We start from the raw sequence: 13901 nt of genomic DNA on the forward strand, positions 1-13901 counted from the left end.
TTTTGAGACTAGGCCTAGTGTCAGTGCCATACAAAATGAAATTTGGAATTTCATTTCTAAAATAAAACTTAAACATGTAAATGTCACTGAAGCTCTTTAAAATCAAATTCATATGAAATATCAAAGTAATTTCTAGATAGTTTCTCTGGAAAATATAAGCAAAGCAGGCAAAATAAAATGTCTGTCAGTTTTCATCGATCCATTACTGATTTTACGCGCATTAAGCTATACCGGAAGTATCTCTTCTTTCACTTTCACCAAGAACTCCCCTTCACAAAAATATTTTTATTGTTTGACCAGAGACATTATTCACGAGTTGAGGTAAAATTCTGGTCGACTATTTATCAATTTAGAAATTTCTGCCAGCGAGCAACCGATAAATGCTTTGAGTTCTATCGCCGTATTGATTGAAAATTAGTGCAAATTTGAACGCCAGGCCAGGACTGACAAATTTAACTTTAATTTGAGTCATTGTCACGCAGTCAATGATAATAGTAACAGATTTTGCATATTTATCAATGATAGCCCATTAACCCAAATCAAGTTAAGTCTTGGTTATTGAATTGATTCAGTTCTTAATAAAGGGACAAATGGGTTTGTTGCAATCAATCAACAAAGTTTGAGGACAAAATGTATGCTTTGGAAACCATTTTGACATCATTCGTTACTTTGCTGGGTAGGCTATAGAAGCATGCAGTGATTTTCCCCCTTTTCAATTTCCTCTCCTAGAGGAATACCAGTGCGGGGTATCTAATGTTGAAATCAGCCCTAAAATTTAACATCAAACCTTTTCTTTTAGTTATTGGTGGTATACAGACTACTGTAGAGTGATGTGAAATGGGGAACCAACTGACTGGTATTGCCCCCTCTCAGATTTTACCAGTAGAACTATATATAGCGGATATTGGTGATTATGAACATCAAACAAGGTAAATAATTGGTTTAAAGAGATTGTAAAGAGGTTTTCTGAAAACTTTATTATGTATAGGAGATACTGATAGCATCAATTTACTTAATTCCAATTTTTAATCAGACGTCTGTGGTTCTTACAATGCGACTTACACTATGTGTTTCTTGAGGCCACTATGGCAAAGATCTTTATATATCAATAGCAGCTTTTTTCAACTTAAAGAGCCACATATGGAAATCAGTAACTGGTTAAGAAATGCAATTTTGATATTGAATTTCAATGATAGAGGCAATATTCTATCTTTATGAGTTTACAGCTATAAATGGATTAATTTTTGAGAAATTTCAGTATTTTATTGACTATTTTCATCAAAAAATTTATTTTTCTTGTAGTCTTGGAAGCACCAGATTTTTTAAAGTGGCCAGAGCCAAGTATAAAGAAGGACAACTAGTTGTTAAAGTTTTTGTTATTCATGATCCTTCCTTACCTTTACAAACTCACAAACTCAGATTGGAAGGTAGGTTGAATTACAAACCCACAACCTGTAAATTATTTGAGGAATATATTTTCAGAATTATTTGTAAATACTTTCAAATCTGAATCAGAAATATTGCAATCTTACAAGTTTTGGTTCCACTTTTTTGGCACTCATATTCTCTGCCTGATAAATATTTTTAATGTATTTTGTTTATTCCAGAAATTGGCACCAGGTTAAAGACCACTTCTAATTGTTTACCATTCCAAAGAGCTCTAGTAAGAGACCTTTTTTGTTTTTTAACTCAAAATGGTATTTCCTTTTCATATTTATTAATCTTAGATGACAATAGCATACTGTCACGACTTGATGGATTATGGTAATTTTTCACTCACTAAGATAAAAATTAAAATCCATTTTAGCATGTTTAATTTCAACGTATTATATTGGTAGTATTGAAGTCATGAATATTTATTCCAGCAATCTGATAAAGCAGGGTTGATATTCAGACAGTATGTAAAGGACAGCCTGTATGATAGAATCAGTACCAGACCATTCCTGAATCTGATAGAGAAAAAATGGATTGCGTTTCAACTGCTCTGTGCTTTGAACCAATGCCATAGAGTCAAGGTGAGTCATGATTTTGAATGATGATTTCGCTCTAAAATACCTTTCCATGTTATTCAAGTCTACCCAGCTGTTAGTGGGTATAGACAATTAAGGCAGGATCAAGAATGATTGACCAAAAAGGAGCAATGACCAGCTGGTAGACAGGATCATCGAGAACCTTAATAGTCATCTCTCTAAAATCAATCATGAGGTTAAGCAAATGAGCAGGAACTTGAAGTGTAGTCCTGGAAAAATCAATGCCAAGAAGTTTGATCAAGTACCAGTGGAGGACTGGTTTCTTGATTGTTTCCGCCTTTTTTTTGTCTGAATCTTTACGATAATTATCTGTTATCCAGGTATGTCATGGTGATATAAAATCAGAGAATGTCATGATAACAGGATGGACGTGGTTGTTATTAACAGACTTCGCCAGTTTTAAACCTACATATCTTCCAGAGGTAGGCTATAGTCGACCAAAGATATTTCTTTACATACATCTGACTGTCCAGTTTATTTTGAGGTAGTATAAGTGGTAATGAACAGAATATAACTTAATTTATAGAGGTTGGCTATACTGTCTTTAACAAATTTCCCTCATTGGACACTGCAAGGCATTTCTTGTCTTTCTATATCCTTTTATTGAAAATTTTTCTTTTCTGTTTATCTTTATTTGCAGGATAATCCCTCAGATTTTTCATACTTCTTCGATACATCGCGACGACGTACATGTTACATAGCTCCTGAAAGATTTATCGAGGGCGGCTGGCGTATTCAGGAACAACAGGGTAACCAAGGTAACATAGACTTGACGTCCAGTGAGATCAAGATAGGGGACTTAACTCCCGCTATGGATATATTTTCAGCAGGGTAAGTTATATTATTATTATTTTTATGAAGAGCTCTAGTTCTCTTGTAATACTTAACTGGCAAATACAGCCAAATCAACATCCCTGATATTTCATAAACAAAATTTTGGTAGTTGAGAAGTGGGCGGAGGATGAAGCATAGAATTATCATGAAAATTTTACTTACTTCAGCTAGCTGTCAGTCAAAATGTCACATGATTATGAAATTCTTAACCATTAGGCAAAGCATTTAAAAGAAAATTTATCCAATGCTGATTGGATGATAAAGTAGGTTAGTTTCTATTGTTGTATCTATTGTGTATATTCTAGTTGTGTTATAACAGAGTTGTTTACTGAAGGAACCATACCCTTTGATCTGTCTCAGTTATTAACCTATCGTAGTGGTGAATACAGCCCTTGGAAAATATTAGAAAAAATACCAGATCCCCATATTAAGGTTTGTTGTTATGTTATTTTCTCAGTTAGTTAGTGACTTTTGAGCTCATGTCCTGACGAAATTTCCCTCATTGCACACTGCATCAGCTAAAACAGTACGACTTAAAATTCCATTTTTGATAGCATGATCTCTTTACTAGTTTTTTCTCTCATTTTGCAAGTGCTCATACAAAAAGAAAAATGTCCGCCATTGATTTCTTTAAACAGGAATTGGTGCGTCACATGTTACAGAAAGATCCCAAACACAGATTGTCTGCAGAGGAATATCTTGTAAAACAACGTGGCAAGGCATTCCCCGAGAATTTTTATACATTCTTAAAGATTTATCTTCAACAGTTCGCTACCTCTCCTATTATACCAGCAGACGACAGAATTACCATGTAAGTCTCTTTTCATTTCCCTCATTGCACACTGCAATTATTGTTTATTCTAAAATATTTGAGGAAGTAAGTTGTAATTTGCAGTTTCAAATTTTACTTGTATTGGAATTGTTGATTGAAGCATTAAATTTTTTGTATAAATCATCATTTGAATGTTTTATTTTCAGTATTAAAAGAGACCTGCCGTCGTTGTTAAAGAATTTAAAAATAGATGAAAATAAACTAGAAAATAATGTCAGTCTGGTTCTAATTATCTCCCTTGTTGGATCGTCTTGTCGTAATTTACATGTAAGCACTTTGATTTTCTTTTCCAACTGTCCTTGGATGTCCATTGCATGAGGAATATTGGCATATGTCATTGAATTTGCAAAATTTGGTTCAAACAGCGGGCTATATTTTCCGTGCCCACCTCACAAATCTATATCGCTGATTATCTGGTTGCAAAATCTGAAGAATTTATTTGATATTTAGGTTTATCAACTAGATATCTCTTTTGGAGAGTCCACATAGCTAATAATATTTTTTTGGGTATTTCAGTTTTGTCAAGCACGTGTTTTAGCTCTAGAGTTATTATTAGAATTATCTAAATACGTAACCTCTGATATTATACTAGATAGAATCATTCCTTATATGGTAAGACAACTTTTGATTTATTTTGAATCTTTGATAGCTTTTGTATTCTACTTCTGAGTATCAGCTACACATAGGCTTGTTCATATTGTTCAACTCAAATCAGTTTCTTATTCAGAGAGTTCACAAAGTGGTTTATCGGCTACACATAGGCTTGTTCATATTGTTCAACTCAAATCAGTTTCTTATTCAGAGAGTTCACAGAGTGGTTTATCGGCTACACATAGGCTTGATCAAATTAGTTCAACTCAAATCAGTTTCTTATTCAGAGAGTTCACAGAGCGGTTTATCAGCTACACATATTGGCTAGATAAATTAGTTCGACTTCAAATCTGTATTTTTTTTTCAGAGAGTTCACATAGTTGTATTTCTTATTAATAAAAAAGGCTAGAAAATAAAAATATCGGTTATAAATGGTGCGGACTATGTTCACAATTATACTGTATTTGATTTGTAATATTTCAGTTATATTTTGTTAATGACGTGTTTCCGAGAGTTCGTGCTGAAACTATAAATACTGTAACACAATGTTTATCAAATATTAAATCAGTCCCTCGAAGGTAAGTAAAATCTGTCACCATTTTGGGATACATTCACTAATTTTAAAGAGATAATAAATTTTGTGTGTGTGTATCAGAGACCATTTATATCTTATATTTGCATCATTCTAATTTCTGTCAGATACCAGATACCTTTGGTTTTTGTGATTATGAAATAAGCTTGATTAATTGTATATGATTGCAAAAGCTGTGAATAATATCAATTAATTTAAATGTTCTTTCAGTGATGGTAATGTGTTTCCAGAATATATATTTCCTAGCTTGGTGAGTAAATATTTACATTTCCTGGTCCTACTTAAATTTTCAAACATAGGTTTTGTTCTATACACTTTGAATATGTTTTTTTTTTAGCCATTAATGTGTGTCTTGTGGACACTTTTAGCTGGTATTTGCTATTTCACTGTTTCTAGCCTATCATTGTTCCAATATGATGTTTTTTTTTGTTGATAATTTTCAGTCGAGCCTAGTTCATGATGATGTAGTAATGGTTCGTGAATCTTACGCTGCTAATATAGCTCAGTTGTCTGAGACAGCTTTACGGTAAGGCTTTACACCCTCTATGTTGGCTATCTGCTTTATGGTAGGACCTTTACACCATCTACTTTGGCTGCCACTCCCTATACTCTATGTTGGTCACCTGCTTTACAGTAAACCTTTACACCCTCTAGGTTGGCTATCTGCTTTACGGTAAAGCTTTACACCCTCTAGGTTAGCTATCTGCTTTACCGTAAAGCTTTACACCCTCTAGGTTGGCTATCTGCTTTACGGTAAGGTATGTGTGTACATTATTCAAATTCAAAGTGAGTTCCTGTTGGTTATGGCTAAGGATAAGGTCCAACTATTATTTTCTCAAAAAAGATTTCAAGTTCATATTAATTATATTTTTCAGTATTCTGGAGATGACTCAACTAAGTAAATTTACGGAGGTTCAGTTGACAGATGAAAGTTCTGACAGTACACCTTACGAGGTTTGTTATCTCTTATAATTATAACAAAGATAAATGTATGCATCCATATTGGTTTTGGATGAAGGAGGAGAATGCGCAATCTGTCAGGCAACAAAAATCATCCCTAATTTTACAAATGAGCTCGTCCAGTCATGTATATTCAGTTATATATTGATAGAAAGTATGCATGTGTGGAAAAGTTCAATAGAAATTTGAGGGGTGTCAAATAGATAACTAAATAGCCTTTCTTTTTATGAGTGATGCCAACCAAAGTTATAACTGTACCGGATCTCATACTAATGAACTTATTTCCAAAATCAGTTCTGTTGTGTCTCTGAAGCATCTTAGAAACTGAATTTCCTGGTTTTTATTTTCAGATGGAGGCTAGTTATGATATGGAACTTCAGACATTACAGGAAACGATTCAACAGAAAGTTGTCACATTACTCAGTGATCCTGATAACGCTGTCAAACAAATGTTATTAGAGAGTGGCATCACACGACTCTGTGTTTTCTTCGGTAGACAGAAAGGTAGGGGAGCTTATTGCTGTTTTGAATTGATCAGTTTTGATTCTTAGTTTCATCTCTTTTGATGTAAGAATATTAAAATAGAAACTGAAACATGTTACTCAAAGTTTCATGCTATATGAGTAGATCAATGCTGCTGTCATGGCAAAATTTACCTTATTGCTCACTGCATTGCTTTTCCAGTCTTTATTAGCTCAATCAGCAGTAGGAAAATAAGACAAAGTTCTTTTCATTTAATTTATTTTTCTGTGGCCCTGTGAACGTTAAAGATCCCTTGACAGTTGGAAATTGGAAAAAGAGTAGGCTAGTGCTGCTGTCCTAGTAAAATTTCCCTCATCGCTCACTGCATGGCATTGCAAGATGTAAAACTCCATTCATTTCATTTATTTTGCGATATAAATCATTAATTCGGAATGTTAATAGATTGTTGTTTTGTTCTGGTACAATTTCCCTGATCGCTCACTGCACAGTGTTGGCCATTTACAAAGTAAGACTCCATTCATTTCATTTATTTTGCGGTGTAAATCATTCTTTCGGAATATTGATATATGAATTTTATATTTTCAGCAAGTGATGTGTTGCTATCTCATATGATTACATTTCTTAATGACAAGGTACTGTCAATATATACTGATTAATAGTATTAATTTAATTACCCATTGGATAACTAATATAAGCAAAATTTCCCTCATTGCACACTGCATGGCATTGTCCACCTTCAGTAGTGGAAGGAGGTAGATTGAACTTGACCATGACTGAATAAATCATATTTAAGAAATCTTTTTACAAAAAATTTATGACATTTTTGATGATAAAATTTTGCATACTGCAGAAGTCAGATGTAATGGCTACAGCTGGATGACATCTGTCCTCTGTTTTTCAGTATGACTGGTTGTTACGAGGTTCATTCTTTGACAACATTGTGGGGGTAGCAGCCTATATAGGGTGGCAGAGTTCCAGTTTGTTAAAACCCTTGCTACAACAGGTAGGTCTGAATAAAACAACAATTTACACTTATTCTAAGGGTGTCCATTTTCTTTTAGCCATTCTCAAAAATTTGGTTTACAAAGAAAGAAAGAGACAACAGTATTTTCCTCAAATAGTTAATCTGAGCTAGAAACTGAAAGCAAACATGTTCAATGTATCCAGACAAATGATGTTAAAATTCCATCACTCTATATCATCATGTCCATCCTCAACATGTAGTTTTTGATTTCGAAACAGGAAATGACAAAACTTTTTTTGTTGTTGAAATTTTCAGGGCTTGTCAGACCCTGAAGAGTTTGTTCTACATAAAGCATTAGGGGCACTGAAAGCACTGGCCGAGTTGGGTTTACTACATAAATCTATGTTACTAGAGTTCACCAAGGAAATTGTACCATTTTTATCACATCCGGTAAGCGCCTATTGCAAAATCATCTCATTTTTGATATCTCTAGTGAAAACTGCTACATGCTTGTTGACCTAAAGGTCACAAGGTTTGATCACAACCCAGTATCGCCCTGTCAATGATGTATATCAGAGGGGCTGACATGAATAAAGGGCCCAGTAATGCAGATGGGAAAGTTAACTGTCGATCCTGTGTGCTACAGTCTGTGCACTTAAAGACCCCTTGGCAGTTGGAAATTGAAAATGAGTAGGCTAATAATAATGCTGCTGTCCTGGTAAAATTTCCCTCATTGCAAACTGCATTGCATTGCCTGTTGTGATTAACTCACAGTAAGACGTAAAACTCCATTTCCAATCTTATCTAGGGATTATGGGTACGACACGGAGCAGTAGGATTTATAACTGCCCTCGCTACCATCATGAATATAGCTGATATCCATTGTTACCTGTTACCTCAAGTTCTACCGTTTTTAAAACATAAAGTTCTACAGATTAACAAAGAGGTAAGAATTCATTCATCTGGATTTATTGAAGGTGTTTGTGTCGGTCCACCACGAACCCTTGATCCTGAAGATCAAATTTGCTTACCAGTGTTTTGGATACAAAAAACTAATCAGGAAAGTTTTTTATCTCTATAACTTATTAGTTGTTCAATATGTTTTGGATATGAACCCCTCATCAGGGCAGTTATATTATCTATCTACTTTAATATTCTTTAGGTTTTGTTATTGAATGCATTTTGGATATGAGCCCCTCATCAGGACAGTTAGTTTATCTATATAACTTTATTATTGTAGGTGGTGTTATTAAATGCTTTAGATGAGTATATACCAAGACCTGTATTCGACTATATTTTACGATCAGCCTCCATTGAAGGTCTGTTTGACGTACTCAATAACAGAAAACGGTTTAGAAGTATCGCCAGACAGCTTTCAGATCCAGGATTTGAAAATCTTGACAGTGGGATGACACAGGTTGGTGCATTTTCCATTTACAGAGATGGTAAAGAGGATTTCTAAATTTTTTATGTTTCAGGGACACTGATAGCATCAATGTACATCATTCCAATTTTCAATCCTCTAAAACATCACATTAGTGATGTCATCAAGCACTAAGTTTTAGTGGAATTTGCACTCTGTAGTTTTATTGCCATGGTGGGGAAGAAATCAAGGGGTATTTTTCATCCCTTACTTTGTATTTTTTAGGTTTTCAGAAAGTTAAGTTCTCTCGGAATGAACGAAAACCATGAAAATAAATTATTGGCAATGAAAGATTATATTTTGAAGTTGTACAGAACCAGGGCTAGGTAAGCTGGAAAATTTCCCACATTGCCCTAGAATTGGAAATTAGGGATAAGAACTAGCATTTGATTGGCTAAAATGGGAATTTTAAACCCAAATGTTTCTCTTTTTCATTTTTTCTCATAATGGGACATAACTCTTGTAATTATTACATAGTTTTCAGACCACAATAATTCTATTTCTCAACATGTAATACTAAATGTGATTTTCTTGCAGTTCCAATGACAGTACTGAAAGTGAAAGTAGAAGATTGGGGGCGTTGAGTTTATCATCCCTAGGGTCACGCCAGAGAAACATTACCAGACGTCACGCTGATTTACATAAACATGCCCCAGAGAAAACAGCAGAGACACATGCCTCACCCACAGGGTAAAATAATTTTGAAATTTTTCTTTTTGTGATTCTGAATTATTATCCCTAATATGATCTATAATCCATTTTTTGGGGACAGTTTTCATGAGAAATAGTTAAGGTTTTTCATAGATAAAATACTGATAATTTTCTGGTTTTTTTTTTTCAGTTCCAGAAGACGAAAGAAAGTTGCACAAACAGAACAGTCTTCAGCTGTCATGGTAAGAATCGGAACTTGACCTTGAATTTTACATGGTGGCTCAGTGAGTTAGACGTTTGCTCGCTAACCTGAAGGTCCAGGGTTTATTCTTGGCATAAGTTGAAATGACACCTTTAGATTTTTCAACCCGGTTTGATCAGCTGTTCAAGAAATATTTTTGCGTGGTATAAACTGTTTTTTTGTTTTTTTCCACAGAATGAAGATTGGAAAAAGATGTTTGGGTCTGGAGAATCTGAAAGATCAGAAACTTCACCCAAAGCCAAAACTTTAGAAAAACAAGAGAGCAATCCATTGGATAAGAAACCTCCCTTGAATATTTCTGTCCAATCATCTACAACCAGTCTCGTTAACATTAACCATTCAGTGACGAGTAGTGAAGTTTCTTCACAGATGGAAAAAGGAGGTAAAAATTTGTCGTGATTTTAGCTGATCCCAAAACCATAGGGGCAATGGTGTATGGTGTTTAGTTGCCCCCCTGTAGCTACTCACAGTTGGATACTTGGAACCAAAGTTGAACATGACTGGCAAATACAACCAAATTAACATCCCTATACCCTAGTTTAGCTTTCTGATCTAAAATCAAAATGAATTGGACAAAATCAAGATGTTGTATATGGATCTAATTGATATTTTTATGATTTCAGTGCGTTATGCTAACTGTAAATGGGAGTTACGGAACTTGGTTCATAAAAGGCGGGAACAATATGCAGCAGATGTCCAAACTAAAGATTTATTAGAAGGTATAGCGTGGGACAGTCGACCTCCACCAGACAACTGGAAACCAAAAGGTCAACTTGTGGCTCATTTACAGGAACACAGAGCTGCTGTTAATAGGTCAGTGTTTCCCTTCATTCATGAATCCACGAGAACAGCTTAGACTCCACACAAAACGACCTTCCTCAAATTTTTCTGGATATCTTTTATCTGCAGTTCAAGTACTCAATGCACACCTCAATACCAGTTTTTCAGATACACAAGTCATTAAAAATTATCTTTCATTTTGCTTTGTCACTTTGTAGTACGTTGGTAAAACATGGCTGATTTCTCACTTCAACAGACGTCAATTTGTGACTGGTTTTATACAGCTATGTAGAGTATAGGCTTTTAATGTCCTTGTATGATTTATATGGGACAGTTTGTCAAAAATGGGAATTATTTTATGTTATAGATTACAAGTATGTCCAGACCACAGTTATTTTGCTAGTTGTTCCAATGATGGTACAGTCAAGCTGTGGGAATGTAACCGACTTGAGGGAAAGAGTGTGTTAAACAGGTCTACACAGACCTTTAGTAAACAAGGTATTTATTGTTTTATGTTTGTTTAACATATCTACCGGCCACCCAAGCGGCAGGTGAAGTAGCTGTTTCCAAGTCACGACACATAACGTTATCATCGTACGCTTTTAAGTTATATTACTTAGAGTTCAGGGTATAGAACATTTATTTACATTTCTTTTCAGGCGGCCATATTAAATCTCTGACATTTTGTGAGAATTCTACTTCCTTAGCAACGGTATCAGATAATGGTTCTATATATGTCTATAGGTAGGTTGTTTTAATTCACAACTCATCTCATGCTGCCTACACTTATTTCAGATACACAACCCTCATCAGGACAGCTATAGTAGGCCTACTCAATGATGGCTAATTCACCAGAGCTCAACTCTTTCTGAAGGCACATGATTTTGGCGAAAACGTTGCTTAGGATCGTTTTGTTTATCCAAGTTGCCATCTCCATGGGAACGGGAATAATATCTGTTCACTCCAATAATTTTTGAAATTTGAAACTGTAGATTGGATGAAATGAGAAACAAGGCAGTAAAAGAGATAGATATTGAACAGTATGGTAATATCATGGACATCACCCATTTTGATACAGGCTCGCAGTCGATTCTAGCTTACGCTAGTGTTAACGGCTATCTTGTGGGGTTAGACTTACGCTCTCCAGAACCTGCTTGGTGTTTGAAGAACGAACCTCGCTCAGGTATTTTAAATTTTTTTCTGTTTTGGCAGTGGCAGCAGTTACTACAAAGTTCAATGTTTGCTCACTAAATTCAAGGGCTATATCCCCTATTCGATCTCTCTCTGTCTTAATCTGTAATTCTCTCATTGTACACTGCATGGCGTTGCCTGTCTTCATAAGTCCAATCAGAAAAGTAAAACGTAAAACTCCATTGATTTTCATTCCATTTCTGTCATGTTGCTTTGAACTTTGACCTTGATCCTGTAGAGTTCAAAAGTTCATTTATTTTCGTTTTATTTGCAGGTTTGATCACCAGTTTTGCTGTTCATCATACACAATGTTGGTTAGCTGTAGGAACCAGTAGTGGAGCTCATATCTGTTGGGACATGAGATTTCAGTTGCCTATTAATACAATACAACACCCTGCTAGTAAGTAACTGCCCTACCCCCTCGACTCCATAAAAAAATATTGGAGCTTGTCTACCTGAGCAACATTTATTTTACAAGGATTAGAACTTAAGTTCACAAGGATCCTTTTCTACAAGCTGGTCCTTGGCCAAATCTCTTGGCATTATTATCCAGTACTCATGTAAAACTGGATGAACTGGAATAGTGAGGAGAGATGGCTTATTCAAGGTCACCAGACTCTCACACAGCGACAGAGATTAGAACCCAGGACCACTGTTTTTTCATTACAAAACATAATGATTTTTTTATTCAGATGCTCGTGTAAGAAGATTGATCATGCACCCTCAGGAACAGTCGTGGATTATATCTGCTCCTCAGTGGAATAACGAGGTATCCATGTGGGACGTGGAGACTGGGGCCAGGCAAAAAGTATTGTGGGCAAGTCATGCCCCTCCATTATCAGTTTCACCCAATCAGGTTTGACTTTATCTTTAGTTTAGAAAATTTAAAAGAATTTAGAAGCTTTCAAACCAAATTTGTATATGGTTTGTCACCCCTAACATCCTTTCAAAGAGCCCACATAGATAATAATGTTTATTTAGTATTTGGGTTTAGTGACCCAACATCCCTTTCAGAGAGTCCACATATCTAATAATGTTTATTTAGTATGTAAGTTTGCCAACTCAACATTTCAAACATCCCTGGTAGAGAGTCCAAATTATTAGTATTTTAAAGAGTTCCCATAGCTCATGATTGTATTTTAATTGCAGACAAATAACCATGCAGTTCATGGTATGCATATAGCAGCCACTGATACCAAGGTATTTCTCTTGACTGGTGGAACTGATATGAGGATCCGTTACTGGGATCTCTCAACCCCGACCAACTCTTTTGTGATGAGTCATCAACCTACAGATCTAGCCAACACCATTGTCTCGTATAGGTAACTCTACTCCTTCTTTCCCTAATTGCTCACTCTTTTGCCATGCCAACACTGCTACCCACATGGTGCAGAAAAGTAGGATGTAAAACTCCATTCATTTCATTTCATTTTGCCAACACTGCTGTCACTATATATTGATTTAATTTCCCTTATTGCACACTGCATTGTCTTAAGTTTACAAGAGAGTTCGGACTGTCAAGGATCAGCTGGGGAAATCACTTTTAGAGAATCAAAGTTGTTATCCTTGTAAAACCATTATCCAGAGGTATGATCAAGAACCAGCTGGTAGAACCTAAGTTGTTATCCAAAATATAGTTGTTCCTTTTATTCCAGGTCTCAGTTGATAGATGGAACAGAAGTTATCCAGGAAAATTACACAAAGAAACAGGCTAATAGTGAAGATATTCCACGACGGGGACCAGAGGCGCCGTCCACAGCCCATCATAATATTATCAGTGATATCAGTATCTGTCAATCTTCACAATGTCTGGTTATTACTGCTGCTAGAGATGGTGTTATCAAACTCTGGAAATAGGCGCTTAGAGTTTGAATCCTTTCCTTACTTGCTTTGCTTATTACTTCAAACTAATTTTGATTTTGTGAGAATTGTTGTTAAATTCTTGAAACCTTGCTTACTTGCCAGGGCTGTGTTTCTTCAAAAATGGTTTTTTAGACAACAGTTAGAGATGGTGTCATTAAACAATGGAATTAGGCGCTTAGGGTTCAAAAACTTTCTTCCTTTGGCTGTTCTTATAAATTCATGCTAATTTTGATTTTGTGAGATGGTGGTATAAAACTTTGAAAATTGTCTCTAAGAATTCAAATCCTTTTACTTTGGATGTTTTCCTCTAAAATACTTTATAACAATTTTGATTTTGCTAACAGGAGTTACAGATTATTAAGCCTCTGGAAATAGGCGCTTAGAGTTCAAAACTTCTTAATGTTAAATTTATGTGAAGAAGTGTTGAAAAAGTAGACTCAATGTT

The 13901-nt window shown here is 35.2% G+C and overlaps 1 protein-coding gene across 1 annotated transcript; it reads left to right on the forward strand.

Annotated features, from left to right (window-relative positions):
• Positions 1–837: 837 nt before the first annotated feature.
• LOTGIDRAFT_132962 (hypothetical protein) lies at positions 838–13450 on the forward strand (the record flags this gene model as incomplete). Its single annotated transcript, XM_009067425.1, has 31 exons — positions 838–929; positions 1303–1427; positions 1608–1663; positions 1866–2015; positions 2351–2452; positions 2671–2861; positions 3170–3296; positions 3503–3675; positions 3843–3963; positions 4213–4308; positions 4771–4865; positions 5090–5129; positions 5323–5405; positions 5755–5796; positions 6153–6343; positions 6908–6954; positions 7224–7325; positions 7602–7736; positions 8095–8232; positions 8527–8703; positions 8935–9035; positions 9247–9399; positions 9751–9979; positions 10206–10435; positions 10770–10900; positions 11062–11146; positions 11395–11585; positions 11868–11993; positions 12286–12449; positions 12743–12915; positions 13249–13450. 31 exons carry the CDS (start codon positions 838–840, stop codon positions 13448–13450), a joined length of 4068 nt encoding a protein of 1355 aa, XP_009065673.1.
• Between the last annotated feature and the right edge of the window lie 451 nt (positions 13451–13901).

This window comes from Lottia gigantea, assembly GCF_000327385.1.
Source record: "Lottia gigantea unplaced genomic scaffold LOTGIsca_82, whole genome shotgun sequence".
NCBI classification, from domain to species: domain Eukaryota; kingdom Metazoa; phylum Mollusca; class Gastropoda; family Lottiidae; genus Lottia; species Lottia gigantea.